Below are 27,272 nucleotides of genomic sequence, written 5' to 3' on the forward strand. Positions count from 1 at the left end.
AATTTCCATACCTCCAGCCTCATGTTGATGGGGGCGAGCAAGATAACCAGATGTGAATCCTGTAGGAGAGCAAGAACTTTGCTCCAGTGATAACGGGGAAGTCGGGGCACGGCGAATTCATTCAAACGTTTAATGAAAAGTTAGTGTTAGAATTTAGAAGGACGATTTCCCTGCTCTGCCATCACAATAAATAGCTCACTGTTTGTTTTCGGATGCTGACGGCAAGGCCCCCGCAGGGCGTTCCACATCTACCCTATACATGGTTCACCGCCGATCAGGTTTGTGCAGCCTATGAATTCCTCGTATCAGGTAAGTGCTAGGAGATCGGGATGTGCATGTGACCTGATGTCCATGGATATGGAGCTTCAGGGTAACCGCCGCTCATCCAGGTTAGCTTTTCTGGATGTGAAATCGGCTGTAAGCTGATGCACCAGTTATCAAGTATGAATTCTTGTCTGTTCTTACACGCACGGAGCGGAACAAGTGACGTGTGATAAACTGGATCAAGACTAGGTCAGAAGGCGTATTTGTGCGGATGGACTGACGTGTAGACCCTTCAATCACCGTACTATTTTTCCTGATGGTACGCAAAGCGCCCACTCTGAAGGGTGCTATCAACTGATCGATAGGAAGAACCCAAGGAATGACTTATCATCCTAGAACAATTTCGAATTCAATGAGTAGATGATGATAAGTTGATCTATGATGGCGCCTTAAATGAAGTAGTACGAGGTCGGAGCACGTACGGGTGGTATGCACAGGGCAAGGTAGTTATTGTTCCACACTACTGTCTTCGGGGAAGGTAAGGCAACTGATGACGAGACTAAGACAACAGGTACAGTGATACTGAACCACACACGGTGTGCCGTCGATTTCATCCGAGTCATGCTAGTACCGAATTCAACGGTGATGTTGGTTTGCGCGTACCACATCCGGCAATAATTTACCACAGAATCATAATTCCCACCCTACATAGAGCACTTGCTTCCACTGCAGCAACACTAGTACCACTTCGACTTCCGAGTCAGATCTGAGATGAGTCTCTTGGAACAGTGGGAAGTCCTTTTGTAATTCACTGCGCATGCAATTTCCACCTTCAGAGGTCAATCGAATCTCACTGTTCGAAGATTTGCCTTCCGCGGGGCCAAAAGTTGACTCTGAGTCGAATTTGACACGACACACAGGTACCCCAGTGTGTTTGTTTCCCTCGCATGCTGAAATACGAGCAGGGGTGTTGCTTATAGAATTGCTCTCCGCCGGTCGCTTTGGTTTGTGGATGGCATCAAGGCGAGATTCATGTGGAACCGATCAACTGTGATAGAGCCAGGCCAGAGTCAAGGCAAGAACTGTCGTCGAACAAATTAACCACTCGCAATAAAAACGGTTGGTTCTCAGCTCAGTTACAGTACACATCTTAGGCAATCCGTGCGTGATATTCAGTCGCAAGGAATCAGCAATCAATGTACGTTCCGTGCTTATTAATGACAATACTTTAAAATCATATCAAGCTCCATTCATATCTTCCTGCCTCTTATCTCTTCCTTTTCCTTGACGTAAACCTAGTGTCCCTCCGTACCTGTGGCGGTCCTTGTGAACTTCTCAACACCCTACCCTACCGGTCAACTTCACTCCCGACATTGCTGTAATGGCTTCGTTGTCCAACCCTCGAACAATCCTAGTAATTACCGTGCAAGATCGAACTTTCGGACCGGGCAACAATGTGACAAATCTGGTATACTGGCACAGATAAAGTTCGACCTAGGTAGGATTTTGACGGACTGGTGTCGTCAACTCTTCGCTGATCAATCATACTTTTGCAGTTCAATACGACCTTTGTTAGCTTGATAATCCATCGACTTTCTTATTCGCCCGTTTACAATACGAGACGAGGCTAACATCGACACCGAACACTCTCGAAACGGGACAATAGATTTTTTTCTCCGTGATAATGCCAGTTGGACGCAGTATAACGTGACAAACGAATAGCTGTTTTGACACGTCCCTTGCGACGGGCACGGAGGAGGTGTGACAAGATAGCTACGACGCATACAATCGATTGTCATCGCTCTCTCTGTATTGGTAAGTAGGAACTTCCTCGTCAAATTCTCGCCTCCGTCGTGTTTACTACATATAAGAAGGTCAGCTTCCGTTATGGATCGTAATCTGCATAACTCTCTTATCGACGATATCCGAGAAACTGTCTTGAACAAAGTTTACGTTACCAGTCGTCTGCATAGGACCCGTAGAGAGTCCCACGAGGGACATTTTTTCGATGCTACGGCGTCACTGCTCAATGGGCAGATCTTGTACTCAACTCGAGAATAGAGGTGTCAGTCGTTGTTTTATTAACTTAATTCTGCTCTAATGACTTATGCACAGTCACTTGTCTCGATTTGGAAGCCATCAAATCAATCAATTTGTGCCTTCAGGATTCTTTTCACACCAACGCCGCCACTGTCATAATGATCTGCCATCTTGACCAGTTGTTTCGGCATGGCTCATGGCATTGTCCAGAAACAGTTCCGTGCACAAGCTCGGCGACTCTCGACGTCTGCAATCTCACGAGGTATTCAACATTCAGTGGCGCCAGCCTCCTCAAGGCCTCAAGGCCTGTAGGAACTGCCAATCAATATCGTGGATCCACTGCTGCAACTTCAAAATTGATCCCTGGCAGGTCCTATCGTGGATGCCTATCACAATAAGCGTGGTATTCGCCATATGATTCATGCGCACGACGCATTCTTATGTGCAGCTATCCCCCAACCAGAGAACTCTAACTTTAAGGGTCTACTACAAGTGGGTTTCCGAAGCTTAGTCGGCTTGCAGAGTATGTACTAGTAAGTACTCTGTTCACTACTTAGTTACTTGTGCTGTTCTTTGGGTGTGTATGTATACGTGGCTAAAGTTTTATGCCGCTGGCTTGGTCTAGAATATCTCAAACCAGACATTAGTCCTACTCAATAACGATTTTATTTGACCATTTTATTTCGTGACAGTTCGTGCTTAATGCTTCCGAAATAAAATGCAAATAAAATGAACAAGCGACACGTTCGGCACGCACATAGCGGCGCTTGAAATCTCCTAAGCGAGGCGCAGGTGTTTGGACTGTGCTCATCGGCGCACGCGTCGTTGAAACACGTTCACGCCACCATGGCAGATAGTTCCCCGCACGCCATAACGTCCCTCGAAGCACTTGCCGTCATCCTACTGGCCGATGCAGAGACACCGGATGACCAACTATTTGCAGCAACCATTTCACTGCAAGCACTCGATGCATATCTGCCCCATCGACTGATCGTACATGGGCAGCATATTTTCTGGGGTGTTGTGGTGACCGTATGTGCTTTCTTGCTGGTCCATGTTGGCATCAGTGTTTGCGATGTTGAGCACTCGTACTTAGTTGCACCCAGTCGGCATTTCGGCAGCTCTCTCTCATATCAAACTCCGTACTCGATACAGTATGCCAAGTGTGAAATAAAATGGCAAATAAAATGGCTACTCAATAAGGTGCCTATTTTATTTGTTGACTGTCATCATGCTTACGAAATAAAATGGTCAAATAAAATCGTTATTGAGTAGGACTATTGGGTTTGTGGGAAAATGGAGCGCGTAGCTCCCATTTGTTTCGAGCCAACATCCAAGTCTAAAACGTGATTGATGTACAGGACAAACTACTTGACTGCTCGTCGTTTATTCGTCGGTACCTCTGGAGGGGCATACCGAAGTACAGTCACTCAAGAGCACTTGATCCCTACTGATGACACTACACAAGTACCCAACTCCACCGATAAATGGGCGATTGAAACTCGTCATCCGATTTACTAGTCAGATTGGGTTTTTTTGGGGGGGTCGTTGAACCCGCATCCTAGCTACTGGTGTGCACCTGTTATAACATGGTGTCTCCTCTCCAAGCCGACCGACGCGCCAATATCATCTGATGGTAATTAGCTGTGAAGCGTCGTCTGCCACTGTTGAAATGTTTGAGTCACTGGTTCAGTTCTGAGCGCTCAACTTCAACTTGGTATTTTTACCACCACTCATTTGTCCCTTTGCCCCTAACTGCAAGATTTCCGAAACAACTGGAACAGTTGAACTCAAATGACATAATGGGTACTATTTTCCGGGACTTTGGCATGCCATCAATGAACACATATCGAGAAAGATGGAACGATTCCACCGTCAGAAGGTTTCAAATAACGCCACCGATTGTCTTCTATGAACCCGAGCTGATGAGACTCGAAGTTTCATGCATACTTAGGCCTTGCATCTAATTTCAGGGCTAGCGGGGAACTCCGCGAAGTTTCACAAAACGGTGACAACTTGAACGGCGTTCTCGCCATTGTCAGTCTAGAGGCCAGTATCTCGTCATGTTTGAAACCCCCCGACGTCATTATTTCAAAAGACCAGCTTTGGCATGCCAACGTAGCGAAGCCTTTCTGATTTACGTAGGGCAATCGCGATCCCATGTTGTGAAAGTTGCCAACTCCGGCGATATTTTATAGAGTGTCTGCGAGTTGACGAAACCGAGGAAGCGAATAAGTACGTCAAGTAGCGTGATTTTTGCGAGGTCGTGCCCTTTGGCGTACCAGTACTGCCAAACTCTTGTCATTGAGGTTATAGGCTCCGACCTTCGGACAGAGATCTGTAGATACTTCGTAGAACCTCGAGGCGGGGGGCTTCTACTTGAAACTTTTTGCGACAGGTCCTGGATGCTATTACACTGCAGGCTCGTGTGCAGTTACATGCTCGCCTCCGATAGGACAACGAAACCTGGCTCAGGGTAGCCAGGAAGGTAACCCGTATGGTTGGTTTCAGTACAACGAATGACAGGCGCAAGTTTGTGTGGGACTGACGAGAAAAATTCAGATAGAACGTGGAAGTATCATATGTCTTATCTGATGGTTCTGACCGCTGCATCTACAATGATTTATAATGCACCTACGGTGGGTTCACAGTGCGAAGTCGAGGATGTGACTTTGACTTACCAAGTTTCTCTTAGCAGATATCCGAGAGCCAATCCGCGAACCCGCATGGTCGGACAAGAGTGATCGGAGAACCGATTGAGACAAAGTTTTGCACCAGCCAGTTTGTCCGTGTAAGCATTGCTATCGTAACGTTGAACAGCCCATTCGTTTCCAGCTCAATGCTCTCATACAGCCCATTGTCGAGCGGCTTCGGGCCTGACATGAGAGGTTAGCCTACAATTCACATGGAATGGTAATCAATGTATGAGCGACGGCACAGGAATCTTACATCGCACTAGGCACCGGACGCCATTCCAAGAGCTGACTGACGGTTGCAAGGGCGACTGCCACATCTCTGGGAGTCCAATGCTATTCCTGTCGACAGATTTCGGGCGGATTTCTTCAAAAGTCAAAGACACGTTTGTCGCTATTAGCAAGCAGTGATGGGATCGGCCCCTCAAGGAGACACGCTTGTGGAAAACCGACGCCCGGGATCCCACAACACTCTGATAGCCTACGAATAATCGTGCAAAATTGTGATGCGTTTCAACGAAAGGCGTACCATAAAAGGCAACTGGCTCCAGAAATTGCTAAAGAGGAATAAGACACTCACGTTCGGAACGAGCCGATCGTATGATCTCACCGTGGCTGAGCGCATATATCACTAGTAGTAAGCATCGTTCGACTAAGCCCATCTCTCTCTAAGACCATCATGACCACATCTCTTGACCTTCTCAAACAGACCGGAACCGTTGTTGTCTCTGACTCCGGTGATTTCGAATGTGGGTCCGCCATTGTCCATCCTGTTGATCATGCACTGATATTCTGGTAATCTTATCAGCAATCGACGTTTACAAGCCACAGGTGATCACTGCAACGAATCTATGTTTAATGCACCTGTAATTAAACAGTGTATTGTTAGGATGCTACCACAAACCCATCCTTGATCTTGGCTGCTGCCAACAAGCCAGGATATTCTCGCCTCATCGATGCCGCCGTCAAAATCGGCAAGAGCAAGGGCGGTAGCCTCGAGCAGCAAACTGATGCTGCTATCGACCGTCTGGTCTGTCTTTGTCAGCCTTGCGCTGATACTCTTACTGATGAATATTTATAATCAGCTTGTCGAATTTGGCAAGGAGATTCTTGCTATCATCCCTGGCCGTGTATCGACGGAAGTCGACGCTCGTCTTTCCTTTGACAAGGAGGGCACCAAAGCCAAGGCAAGTGATGTTGTTGCATACCTTGACTGGGTCCTTATTTCTAACTATTCTTAGGCTAAGGAGCTCATTGCCCTCTACGATTCTGTTGGTATCAAGAAGGAGCGTGTTCTCATCAAAATCGCAGCGACATGGGAGGGTATCCAGGCCGCTCGTGAACTCGAGCGTGATGACAACATCCACTGCAACTTGACCCTTCTTTTCGGTTTCGGCCAGGCTGTCGCTTGCGCTGAGGCAGGTGTCACCCTCATCTCGCCCTTCGTCGGTCGTGTATGTCTTCATCACTTATCTAATCTACGTGTCACTGATTGACATCTTGCGCTCAGATCCTTGACTGGTACAAGAAGTCGACGGGAAAGACCTACGAGGGTGATGCCGACCCTGGTGTCCAATCAGTGAAGAAGATCTTCAACTACTACAAGCAATACGGCTACAAGACCATCGTCATGGGCGCTTCCTTCCGTAACGTGCGTATTTGTTCGCTCATGCAACATCGCACGAGTCTTACTCGGTTTGCAGATTGGCGAGATCAAGGCCCTCGCTGGTGTTGACTTCCTCACTATTGCCCCCGCACTGCTTGAGGAACTCAAGAACTCTACTGCGCCCGTTCCCAGGAAGCTCGACGCCCGTGCTGGTATGTACCTTGTAGTTTCTATGTAACAAACGACTAAATCCCCTCCCCAGCTGCACAAGCCGATCCCTTACCCAGGGTCTCTTTCGTCGACAACGAGCCTGAGTTCCGCTGGGCCCTTCTCCAGGACTCGATGGCATTTGACAAGTTGCACGAGGGTATCAAGAAGTTTGCTGAGGATGGCGAGACGCTCAAGGAGCTCCTCCGCCAGAAGTTACGTGCTTGAGTTTCCACCGATTTATAACAAGGCAACGAGTAGTAATAATATTGTAGTTACGCATCAACAAAATTGACCGCCACTTGTGTATTGTACTTGGCAATACTTAGACTTTTTCTTTCTGTACATCGTGACCCATACATCATCCAGCTGCGGCGATAAGGTTCGATGGGTGTGCAAACGTTCATGAATACATATATTGCGTGTGTGCAATTAGAATGAGGCATACATACACGTAACTATGTTGCGACGACAGGCAATGGAAGTGACAATCTAGAGACGTAAAGTAATCTGAGAAGTGACATATTTTGTGGGTTATGAAACATCATTACTAGAGACAAGACTGTACAAGAAACACAATCAGGACGCTCAGCTTCCCTAACGCTACACAACATCAACTCACCATACAGGTACACTTCGAAGAAGCATGCAAAAATGAACGGACGACCGCAATATCGATCGATCAGAGAGCCGATACGCCCTCCTCCCACTCCTCCCTCGTGACGGATCCCAAATCACGGCACACTGGGCACGACACCTCCACGTACGGCTCCGCTTTATCTTCCACACCCCATCCAGCAACCCGTTCCGCACTAACCAAGCACGCAGGGTGGAATGTATGCGCGCACAAAGATCCTTCTCCAGGATGCGATAATGGATGTATCGAGAGCTGTTTCATGGACTCAACCACTATTTCAGGGATGGGATCTTCGTCAGAGGGGCCAATGCCACACGAGGGATCGTAGCACCGTAAACCCGCCTCGCGCTCCTTCTGCTCCACGCGTTGCCGGAGCGAGGGACCGGGAGCGGCAGGCAGCATCCATGTCTTCCTCTCGCGGCGCGGAGGCATTGGACGCGTCGGGCGGATAGGGTGCGCATGCGGGAAGTTAAATGGTGGTGGCATCGGCAGGGATGCACCACCCAGAGGGGGCACATTAGCAGGAGGAACCTGCGCTCCGTCAGCAGGTGGCTCCTGCCCTTGTGTAGGCTGAGGCTGCCCCTGTGGTGCAGCGGGTCCGTTGTTGAAGATTGGAACGGGGATGAAAGTACGCGTAGCACTCTGAATGAGATTGTTGATAAAATTTTGGAACTCCTGGGGCACCTGGCCGACACCCGGTGCTTGGCCTTGTGTTTGCCCTGGAGCTGGCCCTGGAGTTTGGTTCTGCGGCTGCTCCTGGGCTTCATTTTGAGGCTGGGGCTGTGGTTGCGGCTCCCCTTGTGGCTGGGACTGCCCCGGTGTGTGAGGCTGCTGCTGTGGTGGTGACATCCCTGCAGGCAACGATTCGTCGAAGAACAGATCGAGGCCGATGGTTAAGAAGTCGCCTGCTTGTGGCCCGCCAACAGGACGGTTATCTGCAATGTTAGGAAGGGACTGCGTACGGCTGCGAGGAACTGGAGGGGGCGGCATGGGGCCTGCCCCAGCTGGGACAGCTCCTGCTCCACGACGAAATAAGTCCTGGAGGTTGTTCCCTCCGCCAGGGAACTGCAGGATATGCACAGTGGCTCCGGGGCCAACAGGCACGCCATTCGATAGGGTGAAGCGCTGGCCGGGTTGGCCAGGGTTGAAGAAATTAGGGGGAATTTGGTTAGCTGCAGGCTGAGGCGCTGGCCCTGCAGCTGAAGCTTCAGGGGCGGCTGGTCCTGCAGGCGGAGGAGCAGCTGCAGCTTGCTCGGCAGTAGGAACTGGTACGGATTGTGCTGCATTAGGCGCAGGCGCAGCAGCAGCTTGTGCAGCAGGAGTAGCACCGTTTGCTTGTGGAGTTGCACGGGGCGCAAAGTTGAAAGGGTGATGAGGAGGCGGCGAACTGGTAAGGTTCTCGGGATCGATGTTGAACCGACATGTTGGGCACGTCGCTTGCTTCGCCCTTGTGAACCAGGGGAGTAAACATGATTCATGGAAGACATGAGCACAAGGAAGGGAGATGATTTTGGGTGCCTCAGGGACGGATGTTTCTAACGGAGAATCGAAACTCTGGGAGCTAGACGGCAGGTCTGAATCTGTCGAAGTGGGTATTGATGGAGCAGATGCAGAATCGGTGTTAGCTCCAGTAGGTGGTTCCTCGGGAGCCTTCGGTTTAAAGCTATCACTCTCAGCATCCAATAAAGTATCCCAACAGATTGCACATCCCGGAGAGGAAGAGTCGGTGGTCTCTGCGCCATCTACGTGGCCACCAGGCGCACCACCAACTCTTTCCAAGCGCTTTACGAGCCCTGTGGGTACGGTCTCCAGACCCGCAATGAGTTTCTTTGCTCGTTCAGGATCTTCACGATTATCATCAAGCCCCCCGAATTGTTGCATTTGCTGCAAAAAATCTGCGAATGCTTGAAGAAAATCATCCCGACCTCCAGCAGCATCCGGAGGCACATTCGCTGGACCGAATGGGGGCGGGGCGGCGCCACCTCCATTCTGATTGGGAGGACCTCCAAGAGGTATTGTGAAAGTAAAACCTGCAGTTAAGATAGGCACGGCATGATGTGCGTGACCAGGGATTGGATTATTTTGCGGTTGTGGAGGATGGGCAACGCCCTCACCAGTATGTTCTACCGTGATATTCTCAGCACCAGGTGCAGGTCCCGGTGATGCATTACCACCAGGAAATGGATTCATCCCAAATAAGGGAGCCATGAAGCCATTTATGAATGCCTGGGTGCCGGCAGGTGGGTGCTGCTCGGTGTTAGACGGCTGTGGAGGAGGCAAAGGAGGCGAGACAGGACGACCTACACGCTCTGAAGGATGTCTGCGATCCCGGGCTTCGTCTATATCATCATCTACCCGAGCGCGTCTACTCCCAGCGATAGGCTCGAGCGGCGGTAGATCGTCTTCATCGTCCGTCCAGTCACTGTCGTGGTCATCATCGACGGCCAGGAGATTGGGTAAAGTCTCTGCACGAGAGGACTGGCTGTCGTCTGACTCATCAGAGTCAGATACGGAGCGCAGCTCAGGCATGGAGTCCTCATCATCATCGCGGGTGGGCTGGGCTTGCAAAGATGGAATACTGGAAGCAAGTGGCATATCTACATCTTCTGCAGATGGTACAGGCTGCGAAGTCTCGGCGAGAGGCGGAAGGGTAGAAGTTTCGGGAACTGGGGTCCTGTCAAGATCTACTGCAAGTTCATGGGCGTCTATAGGCTCGGCTGGGAGCGCGTCAGACATGATGACTTCCTGTGTGGAGTTCTGCTGTGCAGGATGACTGTGATTATGGGAGAAAGCCTGGTTTATATTTCGAAATACGTTCTGAAGTGTCGTTGGTAGATGGAAGTTGTGACCAAAACGATGACCACGGCCGTCGTCATTACCGCTGTTGCTGTTGTCCATGAGAAATCTGAAACTGTGCCCCACGATGTACGCAGTCGCACCAAAGAAAGTGGTAGTGATGCTGTAGCAGTGGTGGTGGCGGTTGTAGAACAAGGATGAACGAACGATTGTCTCTTGGACCAGGGCAATCTATCCACAATGCCGTGTTGATGACTAATCCCGTGTTAATGACTAATCATATCCCGTCTAGGAAGCACCAGAATATTCCCGTCGTATCCGTTTATCTCTCAAACGTCGAGCAACTTAAGTTAACAGGCGAACTTCATTCACGCACAATAAGTACCTACAAGTAGTATAAAGGATATCAGCAACACAATCTGAAGTCTCACTGCACCTTCTTCCCCTTTCCTTTCCCTTTTCTCTTCTGCTTTTGCTTTCCGACGTACTTGCGCACGCTTGGCACACCGAACTATATTTTCAGTTTTAGCCAACGTGAAAGACACAAACACTCGATGGACAAGGGGCACGCACCCTGATTGCCGGATACAATACCAACAAGATTCCCCCAATCATCCATGCCCACCGAACATACAATGGAAGTGGCTCCCTAAACCGATCCTTGCCCCATTTAGTGATGACCAGAAGCTCGGTCAAGATCGTGGCTAGAAGGAGCCACACATGTTGCCCCATTCGTTTCGCTTTCCTAAGAATGATGAGAAGATATTTGAGAGTCACTCGCACAGCATACATACCTCGGGTTGTTTATGTATTGGTAAAGCTCTCGTACGGCAGGCAATGCGCAAAGAAAGACGCCTGCTAGCCTTAGTATCACAATCGGATGATCAGGCTCCATCCAAAGGAGACTCTACGATTTCCGTGAGAATCGCAACCAGGGCAACGGGGACATCAGTGTGCTGACCTTGAGATAGAATGGATTCAACTCCGCAGCCAGGAAGACTGCTAGGAGCAATACGACTATCAGATAGTGCAAGAATGATGCAGTCCCCTCCCATTTGAATGCCGTCCAGTCATGTGGGGAGAACTGGCTGAGCACCCGGCGAGCCTTTGACCGCAATCCCCTAGTTTGCCGTAGACCGCGCCACTCGTAGGGCTGAAACATATGTGTTTATAGCACCCACAGACGAGGTGATCGCTCACCTTCACTTCCAAATATTGACAAGTCTTCATGCCTATTATGTCTTATTAGCATCCTATACATGTTACATCCGAGATTCTTGATACTCACCCAGATAAGTTCCTAACCAGTTGCAGACTAGAACATCAAGTATCCACTGCGGAAGCAAAATTATCAACTGTCAGGTCAAGAAGATGATGGCGTACATGGTCCCACCAACACTGTCAGTCGACGAGTTTTTTTTAAAATCAATGCTAATTGTCATGTGGTAGATTTGGCGGCATACCTCGGCAAAGTTCGCAAGTTGATGTTGTAGGCTATACTCTGCGAACTCAAATGCAATGCTCAGAATCTAAGGCTGAGATGTAGATCGGTATCAAAGAGAAGATAAATTAGGAATACCCAACAAAACCAATAGTCACGCAGTATCATGGCCTTGCCGAACCAGCCCAGAGCATGCGCTAGACAAAATATATCGATTGAATCCTATAGACTGATCAGCATCACTGAACTATGTAGCGACGGTAAAAATATCTCACCCAGATATTCTGCGGCGTCAATTCGCAGTGTTCCGCATAGCTCTTCTCAGGTAAAGGCCGGTTTAGTGAAGGATCCAAAAGGGTCATCATTCGTCGCGCAGAGTTCAGATCTTGGAATAGCAGGAAGACGAGAGCAAGCTCGTAAAGTAAATTGATCCCAAGTATCGCACGCCAAAATGCGGGATGGGGACGAATGAATGGTCCATCCCGGAATTGGATCATTGAGAACATGAGGAATGAGACTACTGCAGCATAGGCGCCCCTGTTGAAGAATGTTGGTGGTTACTATCAAATTCCACACAAATACACCATTCGGACGCACACACGCCGTTTGTCCCGGCCTTCTTCCAAAACGTCCTGGGTCATAGCTACATAGCTCAACGCAGCCAGGCCAAATCCGAGTGCAGTTAGCGTAATTGGCTTATAGAAAAACCTGAGGGCTGTGAGCACGAAAGACTATCATAATGCGTACAACTACTCACTCTATAGATGTATCATGCAACTCTTGGAAAGGCGCAATTCGCGTATACGACTCTGTCCTATCCGCCTATATGTCACGATTCCCACTGAACCTTTAAATTTAACTATTCCAAATTCGTCCACTCACATCACACCCTATGGAGTTGAACGCTCAGATTGTGAGTTGCCGCAAAAAAAACAGAGCCACTCACAGCGAACGGGTTTACCATTGAGCCCAGGTTCTGGCCTAGCATCGAGAGGCGGTGAAAGCAACGCGTCGGGATCCGATTCTTCCACTTGAGACGTGGACGATGTATTCTCGGCTTCGTGAGCCATCGCAATGTAGATGATGGTTTGAATGCACGCACGAGCTAGCTGTAAGGCTTGGCCTGCCCTGCTGCTCGTTTCATTTAGGTGACACGTGAGCAATGTTACCAATAAGGATCAGTTTTGATGGAATTTCGCTTTCCATGGAACCAATTCCGAACAGAACCGCTGAGTGATTGCAAGTTACAGCCCTCAAGTTTTATTATACTCTACTATAACCAACGATATACAGTCGTCCCTTTTTTGACGCGAATGTCAGATAGCATACATAGCCTTGGGCGTATCGAGTCGCGGCGAACACAGGAAGGATCTCACGTATCCAGTGCGTAGGCGGAATGACGAGCATATGCAATTGCGGTCGATACGGGAACTAATTTATCATTTTCCTAGGCTTCCATGGTCGCTGCCCACGATATATGGAATGTCGGTCGTCCATCATTGATTAATCAATCGAACATTTGAAAAAAAGGCACCAGAACATACATCGGTCAAGGCCAGGTACTGATGGCGGCCTGAACTCAGCGGACAAATACTTGGGGAGAGTTCTCGAACCTTGCGACCGCCGCGGCAGGCGCTTTGGAAAGCCAGTCGAGTGCGCGTTCTAGGACACCAACCTGCCTCGATTTGCTGCTACCAACCAACCAACCACCGAATCATCAAACCTAAATATTGTGTGCACGTGCGCGTTGACTAGTAATGAAAGGGGGCTGTAATGTCCTGCTCTGTTCTGTCCTGTTGTAATCAAGTAAATGCTAACGGAATATTCTTTGATCAGCGATTGATCGCTTGCCATAAGTCGAAGATGCATTTTCAAACATTGAACCCCAATTCGAACCGTCGGCATTTTTTAATTATATCACCCCTCTCCCGGTCAGCACACTTGCGTTTCAATTGTCAACCATAGACATCACCAGACAAGCCATGTGGTCGAAACAACATCGATGAGAAACCCTATTGAATCGCCGTCGAGAGCTGGCCCCTCTCCCATACTTGAGCGCCTTGACTTTTATCCATATCTGTCGAGATTAATTCATTTCACCCTCATTTTCTCATCAGTCATGTCAATTGAATACTCCGACGGCATCACGCAGTGCCAGCAGTTGCCCCCAGTCGGATCTTCGGCCGGGCTTACCGGAGCGACCATCGTTCGGATGCTCCTCGTTTCATTTCGCGAGCTGTACGAACTTCGAACGTAGTATGCATGGCTTCAAGTTCTTCGACCTCTGCGGCCTTCTGCACCACATGTTGTGGGGCATCCCCAGTTCGTTTCGAGGGACGAGGCCCTTGCGAGATTCGATACCTCCGTTTCGTAAGCGGGATGGCGAACAGAGAAGTCTGATGAATATCTGTTCCATGACACACTTTCATGACACATTAATGTCAGAACCAATAGCAATGGACACTATTTGATACCATCGGTGAGAGGTCTCTTCTCCGAGTGCTTCGCTTCGGTGGTATCAAACAATGTTGCCATCCGTGCCGGAACATTTAGTCCATCTGTGCTATTCCTGATTTATTCTCAGACATTTTTGACGCGACGGCGGTTAAATGCATGGATTAGGAGTACCGAAACTGGTTATGTAAACCTTCCGGTCTTCGTAAACTTGAAGCATTTGGAGCATCATGATCATATGAACATTGGAGCTAGCGACAAGTTTACCGTAGGATTCAATTTAGGCGGTGCTTATCTGTCCACCCGCCAGTCTGTGCGTACTAGTGTCCGACGGGACGATGAGTGCTTTTTTGTGAATATCCGTGGGCTTCCCACTTGGTAGCAAAATTAAACATTCGATCGTCGTAGGGTTGAGGTTTTGCCAAGACTTTTAGACAGCAATTGATTGTCGATCCCATCAGTCTGGTAAAACGGTTGAGCTTTTCCTTCCGTCTTCTTCTCTCACTGGGCAATAGTACTAGCGTCCCTGCACATCTCAACTAATGGGTCTCCGTTTCATTTTGTACAAAGGACCTTCTCGAATTTCTAGAAGTATCAATACGAGGTGAGCTAGTAGCCGCTGGTGAACATTCCACGTAACCGGCGATCGAATGCTGTCCTCGGATTTCCTCCTGACGATCCTCGGCGCAGGAACGAGGTACCTGAATGTGCCAGCGTCATTTTGGCGATCTCACGCCATTGACGTCCCTGAAGCACCTGTGGAGGTGCGTGGCAAGGACCCCGGACAATGCCCGTAGAACCTTGATCCCGGAGCACGGGCCCGTTTCTGGAAAGTCCGGTGCGGATTCGTTCAGGGGATCATATCCCGCCAGATTTTTGGGTCTTGATACAAAGAAAACCTTTTCACTCAGGCTTCTTGCGATGAGCGTAGACAATTGTCCCCTTAAGTGGTCTCCATTTTACCCGTTATCTTCTAGTGTGATAATCTGGCATTGCGCCTGTCAAGAGTCCGTCCAGTGATCAGTAGCGGGACTGTTGATACCCGGGGTGGACAGTGAATAGAAGTTGTTTAGCCGTAAAAGTGCGCGTTGATAACAATAGAATGCGGTCGCCGCGGGAATCGATCGAAATCCCTCGCGGAATTGTTACTTGTAAATTTTTGAAGGATGGGAGGGGGGAGCAATGGCGTCAGTGCTGGCAATAGCACCGTACTTACCTGTCGTGCCTTTCCCCTCCTGGGGGGCTACAACCAAATACGATACGATTTGATCACATCATATACTGAGTCGAAAGTCCTGAGAGGGGATGTACGATGCCAAAGTCGCCGATGGTCTGACCAAGAAAGGCAAGGAAGGGTCCAGCAGCGGTCGGCTGCATTAGCGGAATTTCTACTAAGGGGGTGGCGATTTGTTTCCATCCCGAGCTGCTCGTTCGACTTGTGAACGGCGTGTTCTTGCTGCTCCTTCAGTAAGTTACGAGTTAGCTGACGCCACGTCGTACAGATGGGGACTCCTGATCGGACCATGTTAGCTTGATACCCTGTAGTTGATTACGCACCACCACGATGCCAATAAGTTTATCCAAACGCTGGAGCCACGAATTCGAAGTCAATGTTGGCGTGATTCGCAAGAATATCGGCATAGTCAGTAGCTTCATCGTAGGACATTTAGTATGCAGAGTGCGCGGTCACGGTAAGTGGAAGCTTCTGTGCACTAATCAGCAAGCGTTGTAGGTGACTAAAGGACTTTTGCTAAGTGGTCTGTTGTCCTCCGTGGTCGGACTCTGAAGCTTGAGGAGAGAAGCAAGTAGAGGGCAACCGCCTGTATCCGGACCGATGTAGATTTTGAAATGGACATGGAGGTGCATCTAGATCTGGGGTCCTATTACAGTCGCGGGATTTTACCAAAGTCATCAAGGATCATTAAGGAACCTCTACCTCGAAGTTGTTAACGACGTTTATGAGCAGAACCTGGAGCCCATGTGGCCGAGAAAGTACTGATACTGCGGTGGTATTCATTTCAAGCGGGCGTCTCGGAAAGTGCCTTGTGGACGACACGTCGGGATATGCCGAGACGGGCACAACAAATCGAATTCGGTGTTCTCCATGAATGGTTCTCAAGTGATGAATGATTTTGCCTAGGTTTTTCCAATCTGGCAGACATTAGTAGTGATGCCCATAGTGGACTGCGGTGGCCCTGTTCGGTTTGACTGTCGTTGAGTAGAAATACCTGATTGGAATCTGACCATATATTCGAAAAGGAAGATCAGAGCCAAAAATGCGGTAGGTTCGTAGTTCAAACTCAACTCAGATCAAGACTGTCCTTGCCGACTATAGCGGATCCTTTATGGATTCCCCCGATCTTTGACAAGACAATGCCCTCTCCGAGCAAAAGACGTAAGTATAGCGCTGTGATAGGGGACAAAGGTTGAACGCACGAGTTAACGTTATTGGGACCCCGGTGATATTCTCAGGCGTCGGGTCAACGGTGAACGTCGGGTGATGCAACGGTGAACTATGTCGCGGCGGTGTTCGCTGAGATTTAACTTTTCTGATGGGATTTCCGAGGTCACACTGCTTTTTGCATTTAGACTCTCTAGTGCGCGGTGGCTGAGTAGGAAGGAGATGTATCCAAATTAGGTAATCCAGGTCTGCGCTCACACGTTGTATTTATGTCACTTGTACAGGGCTGGATCCCACAGAGTCCACTTTTTGCGAAGAAGTCTACATCAGCCCGAGGTGATCTGGATCTCAAAAGATCTCTTATGGTCTGTTACTTAATACCCCGTCAACACATAAGTAACACTAGCTTTATTCTCTTAATCTCGTTTCAGCTCATTCCTTCCTCGCCTCTTGAATGTCCTCTGATTCTTTTCAACAACCACTACAGCTAAAAGGCGAAATCATGGATCTCGAATTCACCGTAGATACTGACCACCGCAAGAGAAGACGCAACAGAACAACTCAGTCATGTCTTAATTGTCACACCTCAAAGCGCAAGGTTCACTCCCTTTCTCTCTCTCAACCTATACCCATCTTTGACGCGCAACTAGTGTGATAGAAAACGTCCATGCCAGCGATGCATACAACTCGGCTTAGTACTCTCCTTCCTTTTCGCTTCTCTTATTACATATTAATTCCTCGTTTTTTCAGACTGGCCTTTGTGTCTATGAGATCGATGACCCAGCACTCAGGTTTGTGTTTTTTTTGGTGGCGTTCTACCACTTTGAGCTTATCTCATATAACTCAGGGATGATCCCACGATCGATGAAGCTACTCGTTTGAGGAACAGAATCGCAGAACTCGAAAGTCTCGTGAGGGAGTTGCGTGGTCCGTATCACTCACTCCATTCCCATTGCAGCACTCTTACCTCTCTCCTTTACGGCAGGCAAACCTCATCCTCGTTGGGCTGATGCCAATTTCCGAGACGGAGATCCATCTGAAAGATGGCATTCACGAGCTGCCAAGAACAACATGCAACTCAGACGGCGTGGTCGGTCTGACGACGTACTAGAGCGCACCAACCAAGAACCCCGGGGCTTGGTTTCTGCCGCTGGCGCGCCCATCAAAATTGAACCCGTTACAGACATCTCCCAGCCCCATCTGTATCGCTTTACACCATCCCCTCCGGCTTCCTACTCCGCATTTCATTCAGATAACTCTTCATCGCCACCATTTGAGCGTCAAAACGGTCATCATTACAGCAACAGCTTGCCTAGTAATGGGCGTTCCATGCCGTACTCATCCCCCACATCCAATCAGAACATGACGTATAGCCATCACCATACCGACTCCTCGTTTCAAGAAAACGGTCACGTCTATCCGATGAACTCCGCCGAACAAGATAAAGTTTTTGCCAATCATTTCTCTGACTCCCCCGTCTCGCATTCTTTTTGTTCGTGCCGAACAAACCCTGCCACCGGTCATGCCCTCATATCTCTGAGTCATCAACTGCAAAGTACACTGAACTCCTTAAGGCAGTATGCTCAGCATCCCGAGAACACCCAGTGCCAGCTGTTCAGGCGCATCATTGAATTGCATGATCTCATGCGGTGTGTTGTCCCTGCCTTGCCTCGCGGCGACCTCGTGTTCATATTAACTAATTTGTTTGTGGTGAGAACTAGTGGTAATGATCCGGATGAGGCATCGGGATCACCATATGGAACCCTTCCCACACCTACCGAAAGCGACATTTTGTCGTCGCATTCGTCCTCAAGTACCCCGTTCCACGGATCCTCATCAGCTTCTGTATCAGAGTGGAATGCCATGGCTTCTTCGAGATATAATCCATACTTCCCCGTTTCCCCAACTGAACAGGGTCTGTATAGTAATATCATCACATGAGCGGGCATCCGCTCCATCGTGAGCCACTCGTGCCAGCCCCTTTCAAATATATTTACTTCGTCATGCTGGCTATGACGATGCTATGATGATGCCTTTAGTCTTTTGTGCCTTAGAGTAGTAAAAGAACTACAGCACTTGTATATTACATGCCCTGTACTATCATCATACAACGTGCGGCCAACTACATAGACATCATTAATGAACCGGCTCCAATACAAAACGGAATTCACGCTGCGAGGACTGATCTGACAGTACAGGCTTGGCATCAACGAGCTTCCATCGATCTCTTTCGATAAACAACACTTCCCCGGTTCTTTTCACAAGTATCACCGTCGAAAGACGCGTTCCATAGAATTCTTGCGACCCTTGGATTATAAATGGTTCCACCTGGACTGTATTCCTCAGCTCTGAGCGTGCGCTTGGCGGCTGCGAAGACTTCCAACTGGGAAATTTGACCAAAGTAAGTGCGGAAGGGCTAGACTTGTCGCGTGCTTATACCCACGTCAATAGCTCAAAGAGATTGTCGGCTAGTTCCTTCTCCGGAGTGGTCGGCGAGACCGCCTTGATGATTGATTTGAACAAATGAAGCCCGTGTTGGACTTTTGGCCACAATTCAGCACCTTTACCATCAATTCCGTTTGACAACCCTCCACATCTTCTCTCGGCATCAGTCAACGGACGGACAACGAGCGTTCCTCCTCCGCCATGGTTGGTGACATACGTTCCATCGAACGTCAAGGCGTGTTCGCCACGGGTAGATGGTGTCAAGAGTAATAAATTAAAGCCTGCATATTTAGCATCGGGAGGGATAAGATTGTGTACGTCCTCTTCTGAATTGGACGAAAGAAAATTGGCAACGAGGTCGCCCCTGGAAGAACCATACGTCTTGTACTCTTCTGTGATGTTCGTTCTGTGAGAAAAAATGTTGTCAGGGGCGTGCAACCTGGTGAAGCGGGAACGGACAAAAAGGCAACTCTTCCGGACCGATTGACACCCAACCAGGTTCCACCGGCACGAACGTCAATGCCAGAGAGAATATTTCTCTCTGGAAAGCTATGTTCCTTTGGCTTATCGAATGAATGAAAGCAAGCGAATTCGGTGGGTCGTTCGAGGTATTCGTCACGGTTACTGCAAAGTACACTTAATTTGCCGCGTAGTCATTGTCGTGTCATGATAACGTATAAGATAGAAGGGCGGGACGTACAGGGCATATTCCGGGTGCTCGAGCGTGTAAAAACCAACGCACATTCTTGATGGTTAGTTATTTCAGGCGCAAATCAAGAGATCAGAAATAAGGTGCAATATCGCATGACTGCGATTATCGCTTCAGCATCAAAAACGGGTTCGCAGCGCGTTTACTCGCAGATATTAAATGATGTTATGGAGTCTAGGTTTACGATGGATCCTGTGAACGATGTGTCACGTAGGGAAAGTCGATACTGACTTTGAACGTCGGCTGTTCTCACTGGTGATGATTCGGGCGTTCCTCAGCTTGAGAATTTGGCAGAGAGAATGCGCAAAGTGACGAGATCGATGAAGAATGATGGTGATTCTCACGGAGGTCTCTTCAGCGAGAGCTCGTACCGTTCTCACGTGCACTTGACGTCCACGCGGGCCCAAAAAGTTTTGATCGCCGTTGGCCCCTACAGTACACCTTGACGACTCGAGTCGCAGGATCTTTCACCCCGCCGTGAAACTTATGCAGCCTCAGATCACGGTCATATTGGATAATGGTGCCTCTTCAATCAAGGCTGGTTTAGCCAGAGGACCTGAGGGAGATGATGACGACCAGCCCAAGTAAGAGTGCCTGCTTTTGAGAACGACTTGACGCTAGAGGAAACTCGAGATTGATCCCGAATGCCATCGTGCGCTCAAAAGGTGATAAAACAACGTATTTTGGTCATCAGTTGGAACGATGTCGGGACTATTCTGCTCTTCATTACCGTCTGCCTTTTGAAAAGGTTCGTGATCAAAATGTCATTCTTCTATACAAATTTGTCATTATCTGTGGAAGCACTGCAGGGTTATCTGGTGGACTGGGATGCACAAAAAGCTGTTTGGGACGGCGTATTCTCGTCCGAGGTTCTGAACGTGCGTACCTCTGGTTCTGGTTGGATGAAACGCTGACTAGGCACCTAGGTGGACACCGCCGAGTCCTCGTTGCTCATTACAGAACCGTACTTCAATCTGCCAAATATTCAAGATGTTTACGACCAGTTTGTCTTTGAGGAATACGAGTTTTATTCTTATCACAGATGTACACGTAAGTGACATCGTTCCGACCCTCTTCGCATCACTCAGCCTTTTTATTATTATCATAAGCGGCTGCAACGATCCCCTTTGGCCATCTCTTTCAAGCGGGCGGGCCATCGCCACCCGAGTGCCTTGTTGTTATCGATTCGGGGTTCAGCTTCACGCATGTAGTACCTATCATCAACAATCAAATACAATGGTATGCCGTGAAGAGGTGAGTTATATAAATGGACTAGAAGATTACCGCTTATATGGTTAGGCTCGATGTAGGCGGCAAGTTACTAACTAACCAACTGAAAGAACTTGTCTCATATCGCCAGTGGAATATGATGGATGAAACTTACATCATGAATCACGCCAAGGAGACATGTTGTTATGTGTCCACAGGATTCTTCGAAGACCTGGAGACCTGTCGGTAAGATCATGTCCGTTTGGCGATAGCGCAATTACCTAACCCCTGCAAGCTCGAATCCTAAAAAGAATAGCATAGTTCGGGAATATGTACTGCCAAATTTCTCCATCAATAGGCCTGGCCGCATCAGACTTCCCAACGAGGAGTTATCGACCACTGACCAAGTTCTTCACATGGAAAACGAGCGATTTACAATTCCCGAGCTGTTGTTCCGTCCCGATGACATCGGTCTGTTCTAATCACTCGTACACTGCACGGCCGTATGAAGTACATCTATCTAGGCTTAGAACAGTCAGGGCTGGCAGCCACCGTGGCTGCGTCTATCGCGCTCCTTCCGCATGACCTTCGGGGCATGTTTTGGGCAAATATTGGTTTGATCGGTGGTAGTACCAACTTCCCAGGATTTTACGAGCGACTGTAAGATTTTTTTATGTCATGTCACATCAAATAATCACTGCCCGCAGATCATCCGAACTGTTGTCACTTACCCCGGTCGAATATGAGCTGCAGATATACCGGTCAGAAGAGTGCGTCCAACATTCCTTGATCATTGCTATACCCAATGTGACAAAATATCAGTGCTATAACCGAAGCTTATCGCTCCGCAATTGCTTTTGTGAATGATCCTGCATTCTCAGCGCACGTTGTTACAAGGGAGGAGTATCTTGAAGTCGGCAGCAATGCCTCGCGAAGGAAATTTTCAGGGTGGCAATCATCATCTGCACCTGGGGACGCAGATATTAGTAAGATCACGCAGGAATCAATGATCGAAGATCGAGGCCAGCCCAGCCGCAAGCCTAACCGTTCACGAATGCGCACGACCACCGCACCAGGCCGGCGTAGATAGTGGCATGCACACTTTCGGTATTTGCGGGTTAACTATGATTAGATGCTATACCGTTTACACTTAAGCCTTAGCACCTCCTTCGGCCTTTACTAATATCAACTTTTTATAACTCGTGATTTGCGTATCAAGCTTAGTACATGTAGCATATGATCTCCAACCGCCGATTCAAACTATTACTCGTCAAGAGCACTGGATTCGTGATCTCTTGGCGTGCGTCCCGCGATGATACTAAAAATTATTGTTTAGTCAGAACCAGGAACTGATCGATGTCATGGCTAAACGAGTCACCTTTCAAGAGAGTCGATATCTCCTACGAAACTGAAAGGTTCCTTTATGTCCGGATGATTCCTAATGTCGAACCAAATCTCGGCCGGAAATGCGAAAGGTGTCACCAAAAGCCTTCCTAGTGTGGCTTTGGCTTCATCGTCCAATATCGTATGGAGAGATTCCAATCGGTTATGGTCCTTTCCCGCCCTATTCTCGAAGAGCTCAAGATCTTCGTTCCGAAGCTCGAATACCAGCGCCGACGGGTTCGTCTGGCGGACGCAAAGGCGAACCCCGAATGTCGTCCACTGCTTGTGGTCAATCCAGGGGAACAAGATGCTCGTGTGGAGCGCAGAGCTGTCCACCGGTTCGGTGCTGCTGACAGGAAAAATGGGGATGCAGTGGTTTGCAACCGCTGAGGGCTGTGGCGTATCTTTGGATACAAAGTGAACGATCACTTCTTCGACCGTGCTGTCATCGTCTTCATTCCATCTCACGAACGCCGAAGTTACAAGCCCGAGATAACGCCCAGGGGTATACTGGCAGATTTTGCGGTATACGTCGGAGTCCTCTGGATATTCTTGCGCGAGCTCTGCTGTTGACAACGCAAACACGATGAACGTCCCTGGGCATATTTTTCCGCTTGTTCGGTTTTGTGGAGGCGTAAAGATGTCAAAAGAGGATGTGAGTGCATCTGCTGATTGGCTTTCGGCGATGCTGTATCGCCGCTCGGTGTCAAAATCCTCAATCATCGTGTAGACATCTGCGCTAGATGGTATCCAGTAGTTGCTCAAAGGAGACGGTGGCGATAGGGATTGGAGGCGTGACATGTTGATAGACAAATGTTGACGGTTAATCTGGTACACTGTCAGCGCCGCCGCTCTAGCTTATATAGGTTTCAGAGGTTAAAGTGTTGTTGTGGAAGACAGGCTGTGGCACGAACAACGCTTTCGCCGATGTTGTGGCCCAAGCGCTGTGGCAAGATCTGAACAATAGCGCGAATGCCTAATGATATTCTATGAGCATGTTCCACTTTTTAATTGACCTTTTGTTTGTTGACCACAGGTGATTGATGAGCACCTCTGCACCATACAAGCGTCTTGACACTTGAGTGCCACAGAAATTCGAATCAGTCTACTTCGAGTGTTTCACATGCTCGTTCCCAAGTCTGTGGACACCCATGAACCTAGGCGTACGCTTGCTGATTGCAAAGTGGCGTTCCTCCGATCTACGCCGTTCTAGATGACCGTGGTATGTTATTGCTCCTGTCGGGGGGCACGCTATTCCATTCTTTTGCAGCTTTGTAATATCCAGTCGCAGACATCTCGGCTCACATACAAATGAAATCAATACCTTTCCCTCGTGTCGAACGCGCGTGATCAATTATCGCAGATCATGGTCTCGGCCCCCCTATTTCGTCACGGTGTTCATCGATGTCTTCCCGGATCCACTGGATCACGGTAGATCTGCGCCCATTAAACACCACGGGGACCGCTGACTATTTCAATTACGTGGAGCATCTTGTGTTCGAAGAAGATATGCAATATCATGCCTTCATGTCCAGTAACGAGGTACCATGATGTCATTGGCGCTCGACTGGTGTGCCGAACTACAGTCATGTTTTTTTGGGGATCAGATCGATCAACGTCTTTCTTCGAATTCGAATTTCGATTGTCGATTGGTGCGATCTAGCCGTTAACGTTTATTGGAAACTTTGCGACCACCGATCGATGTCGTGGTACACATTGTACTTGTCACGTTCCTCATGTCATCAGCGTTCCTTCACCAACTTGATAACTCGCCAGTTCATGCTCGGACCTATAAAGAAAGGAAGGTTTCCCCCTTCCAACAAAAACTCGACGTGAAATATTTACGACTCCATTCTGTATGAACAATCAACGCCCACCATCAAAATATCAATGTTCCAAGAGTCCGTTTATGCACCTTTCTATTATTGCATGTGTGCCTATTGCTTTGGTCTAGTCTTCGATCGAACATAGATAGCATTTTTGAAATGTCCGTGAGACAGCTCATCAGTTTTCTAGGAAGATTTTCATCTGTTAAGATGCATTATTGAGCCATACTATCGGACGCACCGCTTGTAGTAATACCCCCATCTACTTTTGTGTTTCAAAACTTCCGTTTTACTAATGTGTCCGCTTAGGGATGACAACAAAAATTTACGTATACCATTCAATTGATTCGGCTGGGTATCATCTTGGGGTTGCGCCCCATGCAGATGCTAATTCTATGGGCGGTGTTGTGCTTGTGTGAGTAGTGAGAACGAGTAAAAATGTATGCCTGATTGTAAGCAGCCATTTCTTTCGGGAAGAAGCCCCACAGGCGTAACCTTGCCCCGATATTGGCCCCGATATTGGCCCCGACCTGTGCAAAAGTGAGCCGAGGTGAGTTGCGATTCCCACATCAGCAGGAGCGAATGCGACGCAGCGAAATGAACCTCGGACCCCCAAATTGTAGGAGCCGTAAAGCGACGCATCGAGGTGAGGCTAGATGAGGAGACGGTGAGTAACAAAAGTAGTAAGAAGGCGTCCGCGTGAGCATCAGGGCACACGTGAGGGCATCTGTCAGTGCGGGCCCATCTGCATCAGTGCAGGCATCTGGGTACATGCGGGCATCTGCATCAGTGCAAGCGTCCGCGTCCGCGAAAGCGCGGGAATCCACATGAGCACAGCAGTAAGTGTTAGCAAGAATGGTACTCTCACTCTCCACTGGCGCAAGGTGTCATGGTAACTGGGTAGAACTTATCAGGTTGAGACCTGACGAGGGTTCACAACGGTGAACTTCTTACACGAGTAAGCTTCAGAGAGCAGTGCTATAGCACCTCTAAGTGCTCTCTGCTCATGGCCGGCTTCCCCGCCAGACTCGCCTTCATCGCATACAGATGCACAACATCCCCTCTTCCGGTCCCTAGGATGAAGAGCCCCATTCCAAATATTTGGGCGATTGACTTGGTAAGACAGACTCGGATAATGATGGAGATCCCGAGGGCTGAGGTTCTACAAGTTGGCTGCGGGAAAGGCACTTCCACGTCACTAACATAGTATTGTATCTTACAAGGTGGTTCCTGGACCTCAAGGCAGAGGTAAGTTGAGGATCTTGTCGAAGAGAGACAAAGAATTTGTAGATTCATGGTGCAGCAGTGCTCGATGATTGATGCGGTGCAGAGCTGAAGCGCTGACCGCTGATCAGTCTGATCAACAAGAACTTGTGAGTGGGACTTTCATTCGTCCCAGGTGGCATTGAAGTTTGAACTAAGTGAGCAACCGTGAGAAAACAAACACTTTTGAAATTCCCGCGCACCGAGAAATGTACGATCAGCGCCTATATAGCTATACTGAATATGAATATTGATATATTGATAGCCCTATGACGATCATAGAGCCGTCCTGCAGCCCATCATATATTCTCTTACGCTCAACACCCTGCATTGGTTACACCGTTACAGCAAGCAGCCGCCTATCGGAAGGTGTCTTTCTTTGTCCTGATGATCCCCTGTCCTCAGATATTCGTCTTCCCACTGATTCTTGGCAGGTTCCGGCCGTGGTATCTCACCTGGCAAAATTCAAACTAATTTCTCCCAAATTAATTGGCAACACGGCAGCATTTTGCCAACAACTTCAAGTTGAACGCTTGCGACATACGTCGTTGGTATGTCTGGTAGCAAAGCGTCATGACTTGCAGGTACGTTCTCGCTTGGTCATTGCTTTTTAGCACCAATCCTTGAGGGCACTGGCAGTGGATTATCGCATAGATTGGTACAAAGTGTATCGTAAAAAAAAAGTCATGTTCTTCATCGAGCTACGTCAAGTTCTCATGTGGGTCACCAGCCTTCAATTCAAATTAAGTCGTTCCTGCAGTTGTAGATTCTTGTTGTGGCTCTCCACCAAGGAAGAAAACATAGCATCAGTACAGACTCTATCCTTAAGACATAGAGACAGCCACTCCTTCACTTTCGCCTGCTTGTCTCATCTCGATTAGAAATGAGAAAGGCTTTGATTTCTAGCAGGTTGTCAAAATATCATTATATCTTTCTTAGCTGTCCTGACTTCTGACTTCTATTTTATCTGCGCAGGTTCTCATACGTCGCTGAAGCCTACCGCAGGCTCATTTTTTTCACCCATCCTGTGCAAAATTGTGATGGTTTTCCCAGCTCGGGATGGTCAGTCTCCATACAGACGCTTGCTAACCGACGTGGGGATCATCATACTGTTGTGGGTGAACTTTGCTTTGGCTCTTTCATTCTATGGCGATGTGGCTGACTGTCAATATATGCTCTGCATACTCACTTGGTGCATACGTTGTCTTTTAATGCGGCGTCTTTCTGACTTGCTTCTCATCTAGTTCTACCCGTAGACAGGACTTCTCCACTGTCTTCGAGTTCATTTGCACATTGCGTGTCATGACAGATACAAAACATGCGACGATAATAGGTAAGCGAACAGTTTTATGATCGTTATAACAAAGTCTGTGTTATTGTCAGGTAACTTATCCAGATTTCGAGTCCCACACTGTTTAACTGCGTACATAAGTATTTTCTCTCAGTGAATTACATGGGTAAAACTCTTGTACCCTCAACGTATTTTTTTTAGGGCTGACCTTGTCAGTTACGACTTCTTTTGTCTACTGTGGTCCATGGTCGGTCGTCACCGTCATCACTATGACTGGTGATCTCACTTCGTTCATTCTCTGTTTGAAAGGTAACGTGCTCCGTCGTCCTTTCAGCAAGGATGTTAACTTCTAGTTCAACACTAGTTACAGCGTCTGACACTGATATGTTCCCCTGCTCGACTCTAAAGTCGGCGGCAGGGCTACTCGAGCGGGCGGACTAATGTTTCTGGTTACTGAAGACCGCCCCACCGCAGTCAAAACGAAGTCGAGAGAGTCGGGAAGCGTAGTCGTGAGACTGGGCCTCTAGTAGGTTAACAATGAGACTTCCGAACGTATCACTTATTTGGAAGTTCTTGACACTTGCGAGCGTCGACAACAAGCTAGCTC

General features: G+C 48.6%; 8 protein-coding genes across 8 annotated transcripts; 4 read left to right on the top strand and 4 right to left on the bottom strand.

The window, feature by feature from the left end:
- Window positions 1-5,634: 5,634 nt before the first annotated feature.
- Window positions 5,635-7,197, top strand: HD556DRAFT_1352520 (uncharacterized protein). Its single transcript, XM_041302399.1, has 8 exons — window positions 5,635-5,746; window positions 5,806-5,828; window positions 5,887-6,027; window positions 6,083-6,184; window positions 6,239-6,451; window positions 6,508-6,648; window positions 6,701-6,815; window positions 6,866-7,197. Exons 1-8 carry the CDS (start codon window positions 5,677-5,679, stop codon window positions 7,036-7,038), a joined length of 978 nt encoding a protein of 325 aa, XP_041162868.1. The 5' UTR covers window positions 5,635-5,676; the 3' UTR covers window positions 7,039-7,197.
- On the bottom strand, window positions 7,198-10,548 carry HD556DRAFT_1352525 (uncharacterized protein). The gene is made up of 3 exons (XM_041302400.1): window positions 9,562-10,548; window positions 7,433-9,477; window positions 7,198-7,372 (listed from the first exon to the last, which is right to left on the bottom strand). Exons 1-2 carry the CDS (start codon window positions 10,343-10,345, stop codon window positions 7,493-7,495), a joined length of 2,769 nt encoding a protein of 922 aa, XP_041162869.1. The 5' UTR covers window positions 10,346-10,548; the 3' UTR covers window positions 7,198-7,372; window positions 7,433-7,492.
- HD556DRAFT_1352536 (phosphatidyl serine synthase-domain-containing protein) lies at window positions 10,549-12,906 on the bottom strand. The gene is made up of 14 exons (XM_041302401.1): window positions 12,631-12,906; window positions 12,567-12,574; window positions 12,442-12,506; window positions 12,282-12,392; window positions 11,960-12,221; window positions 11,823-11,906; window positions 11,707-11,772; window positions 11,627-11,641; window positions 11,532-11,577; window positions 11,444-11,475; window positions 11,205-11,396; window positions 11,038-11,150; window positions 10,817-10,988; window positions 10,549-10,754 (listed from the first exon to the last, which is right to left on the bottom strand). Exons 1-14 carry the CDS (start codon window positions 12,752-12,754, stop codon window positions 10,671-10,673), a joined length of 1,374 nt encoding a protein of 457 aa, XP_041162870.1. The 5' UTR covers window positions 12,755-12,906; the 3' UTR covers window positions 10,549-10,670.
- Window positions 12,907-16,622: 3,716 nt separating this feature from the next.
- On the top strand, window positions 16,623-18,707 carry HD556DRAFT_1352561 (uncharacterized protein). The gene is made up of 7 exons (XM_041302402.1): window positions 16,623-16,904; window positions 16,971-17,137; window positions 17,190-17,234; window positions 17,290-17,330; window positions 17,387-17,466; window positions 17,525-18,188; window positions 18,261-18,707. The coding sequence occupies exons 2-7, from the start codon at window positions 16,994-16,996 to the stop codon at window positions 18,478-18,480; spliced, it is 1,194 nt and encodes a 397-aa protein (XP_041162871.1). The 5' UTR covers window positions 16,623-16,904; window positions 16,971-16,993; the 3' UTR covers window positions 18,481-18,707.
- HD556DRAFT_1352566 (NRDE protein-domain-containing protein) lies at window positions 18,708-20,043 on the bottom strand. The gene is made up of 4 exons (XM_041302403.1): window positions 19,925-20,043; window positions 19,685-19,867; window positions 19,444-19,620; window positions 18,708-19,390 (listed from the first exon to the last, which is right to left on the bottom strand). Exons 2-4 carry the CDS (start codon window positions 19,726-19,728, stop codon window positions 18,973-18,975), a joined length of 639 nt encoding a protein of 212 aa, XP_041162872.1. The 5' UTR covers window positions 19,729-19,867; window positions 19,925-20,043; the 3' UTR covers window positions 18,708-18,972.
- A 136-nt stretch (window positions 20,044-20,179) lies between these two features.
- HD556DRAFT_1232846 (actin-related protein Arp6) lies at window positions 20,180-21,992 on the top strand (the record flags this gene model as incomplete). Its single annotated transcript, XM_041297546.1, has 10 exons — window positions 20,180-20,277; window positions 20,315-20,441; window positions 20,503-20,571; window positions 20,620-20,743; window positions 20,803-20,947; window positions 20,993-21,148; window positions 21,198-21,373; window positions 21,427-21,562; window positions 21,610-21,672; window positions 21,725-21,992. 10 exons carry the CDS (start codon window positions 20,180-20,182, stop codon window positions 21,990-21,992), a joined length of 1,362 nt encoding a protein of 453 aa, XP_041162873.1.
- Window positions 21,993-22,276: 284 nt separating this feature from the next.
- Window positions 22,277-23,086, bottom strand: HD556DRAFT_1306118 (uncharacterized protein; the record flags this gene model as incomplete). Its single annotated transcript, XM_041299873.1, has 1 exon — window positions 22,277-23,086. The coding sequence occupies one exon, from the start codon at window positions 23,084-23,086 to the stop codon at window positions 22,277-22,279; it is 810 nt and encodes a 269-aa protein (XP_041162874.1).
- Window positions 23,087-24,489: 1,403 nt separating this feature from the next.
- Window positions 24,490-27,192, top strand: HD556DRAFT_1306119 (uncharacterized protein; the record flags this gene model as incomplete). The annotated part of the gene is made up of 13 exons (XM_041299874.1): window positions 24,490-24,526; window positions 24,572-24,661; window positions 24,735-24,778; window positions 24,846-24,950; window positions 25,335-25,359; window positions 25,444-25,484; window positions 25,657-25,743; window positions 25,809-25,925; window positions 25,989-26,092; window positions 26,350-26,436; window positions 26,619-26,707; window positions 26,867-26,974; window positions 27,074-27,192. The coding sequence occupies 13 exons, from the start codon at window positions 24,490-24,492 to the stop codon at window positions 27,190-27,192; spliced, it is 1,053 nt and encodes a 350-aa protein (XP_041162875.1).
- Between the last annotated feature and the right edge of the window lie 80 nt (window positions 27,193-27,272).

Source organism: Suillus plorans (assembly GCF_016647745.1).
Source record: "Suillus plorans strain S12 chromosome Unknown HD556scaffold_14, whole genome shotgun sequence".
In the NCBI taxonomy this organism is placed as follows: domain Eukaryota; kingdom Fungi; phylum Basidiomycota; class Agaricomycetes; order Boletales; family Suillaceae; genus Suillus; species Suillus plorans.

What these genes read in the sequence shown, in the direction of transcription:
- HD556DRAFT_1352536 (XM_041302401.1), bottom strand. Translation starts at nt 12,754, where the DNA reads ATGGCTCACGAAGCCGAGAATACATCGTCCACGTCTCAAGTGGAAGAA. An exon ending in CTGGTTAGGAACTTATCTGG is followed by an intron (nt 11,476 to 11,531) that starts GTGAGTATCAAG and finishes AAGACATAATAG; the next exon opens with GCATGAAGACTTGTCAATAT. An exon ending in CAATACATAAACAACCCGAG is followed by an intron (nt 10,989 to 11,037) that starts GTATGTATGCTG and finishes CATCATTCTTAG; the next exon opens with GAAAGCGAAACGAATGGGGC.
- HD556DRAFT_1352520 (XM_041302399.1), top strand. Translation starts at nt 5,677, where the DNA reads ATGACCACATCTCTTGACCTTCTCAAACAGACCGGAACCGTTGTTGTC. An exon ending in TGACTCCGGTGATTTCGAAT is followed by an intron (nt 5,747 to 5,805) that starts GTGGGTCCGCCA and finishes TAATCTTATCAG; the next exon opens with CAATCGACGTTTACAAGCCA. An exon ending in TCGACGTTTACAAGCCACAG is followed by an intron (nt 5,829 to 5,886) that starts GTGATCACTGCA and finishes GTGTATTGTTAG; the next exon opens with GATGCTACCACAAACCCATC.
- HD556DRAFT_1352525 (XM_041302400.1), bottom strand. Translation starts at nt 10,345, where the DNA reads ATGGACAACAGCAACAGCGGTAATGACGACGGCCGTGGTCATCGTTTT. An exon ending in TATCACGGTAGAACATACTG is followed by an intron (nt 9,478 to 9,561) that starts GTGAGGGCGTTG and finishes TCTTAACTGCAG; the next exon opens with GTTTTACTTTCACAATACCT.
- HD556DRAFT_1352566 (XM_041302403.1), bottom strand. Translation starts at nt 19,728, where the DNA reads ATGTGCGTTGGTTTTTACACGCTCGAGCACCCGGAATATGCCCT. An exon ending in GAGCACCCGGAATATGCCCT is followed by an intron (nt 19,621 to 19,684) that starts GTACGTCCCGCC and finishes CGGCAAATTAAG; the next exon opens with TGTACTTTGCAGTAACCGTG. An exon ending in TCCGGAAGAGTTGCCTTTTT is followed by an intron (nt 19,391 to 19,443) that starts GTCCGTTCCCGC and finishes TTTTTCTCACAG; the next exon opens with AACGAACATCACAGAAGAGT.
- HD556DRAFT_1352561 (XM_041302402.1), top strand. Translation starts at nt 16,994, where the DNA reads ATGTCCTCTGATTCTTTTCAACAACCACTACAGCTAAAAGGCGAAATC. An exon ending in GTCACACCTCAAAGCGCAAG is followed by an intron (nt 17,138 to 17,189) that starts GTTCACTCCCTT and finishes ACGCGCAACTAG; the next exon opens with TGTGATAGAAAACGTCCATG. An exon ending in GAATTGCATGATCTCATGCG is followed by an intron (nt 18,189 to 18,260) that starts GTGTGTTGTCCC and finishes GGTGAGAACTAG; the next exon opens with TGGTAATGATCCGGATGAGG.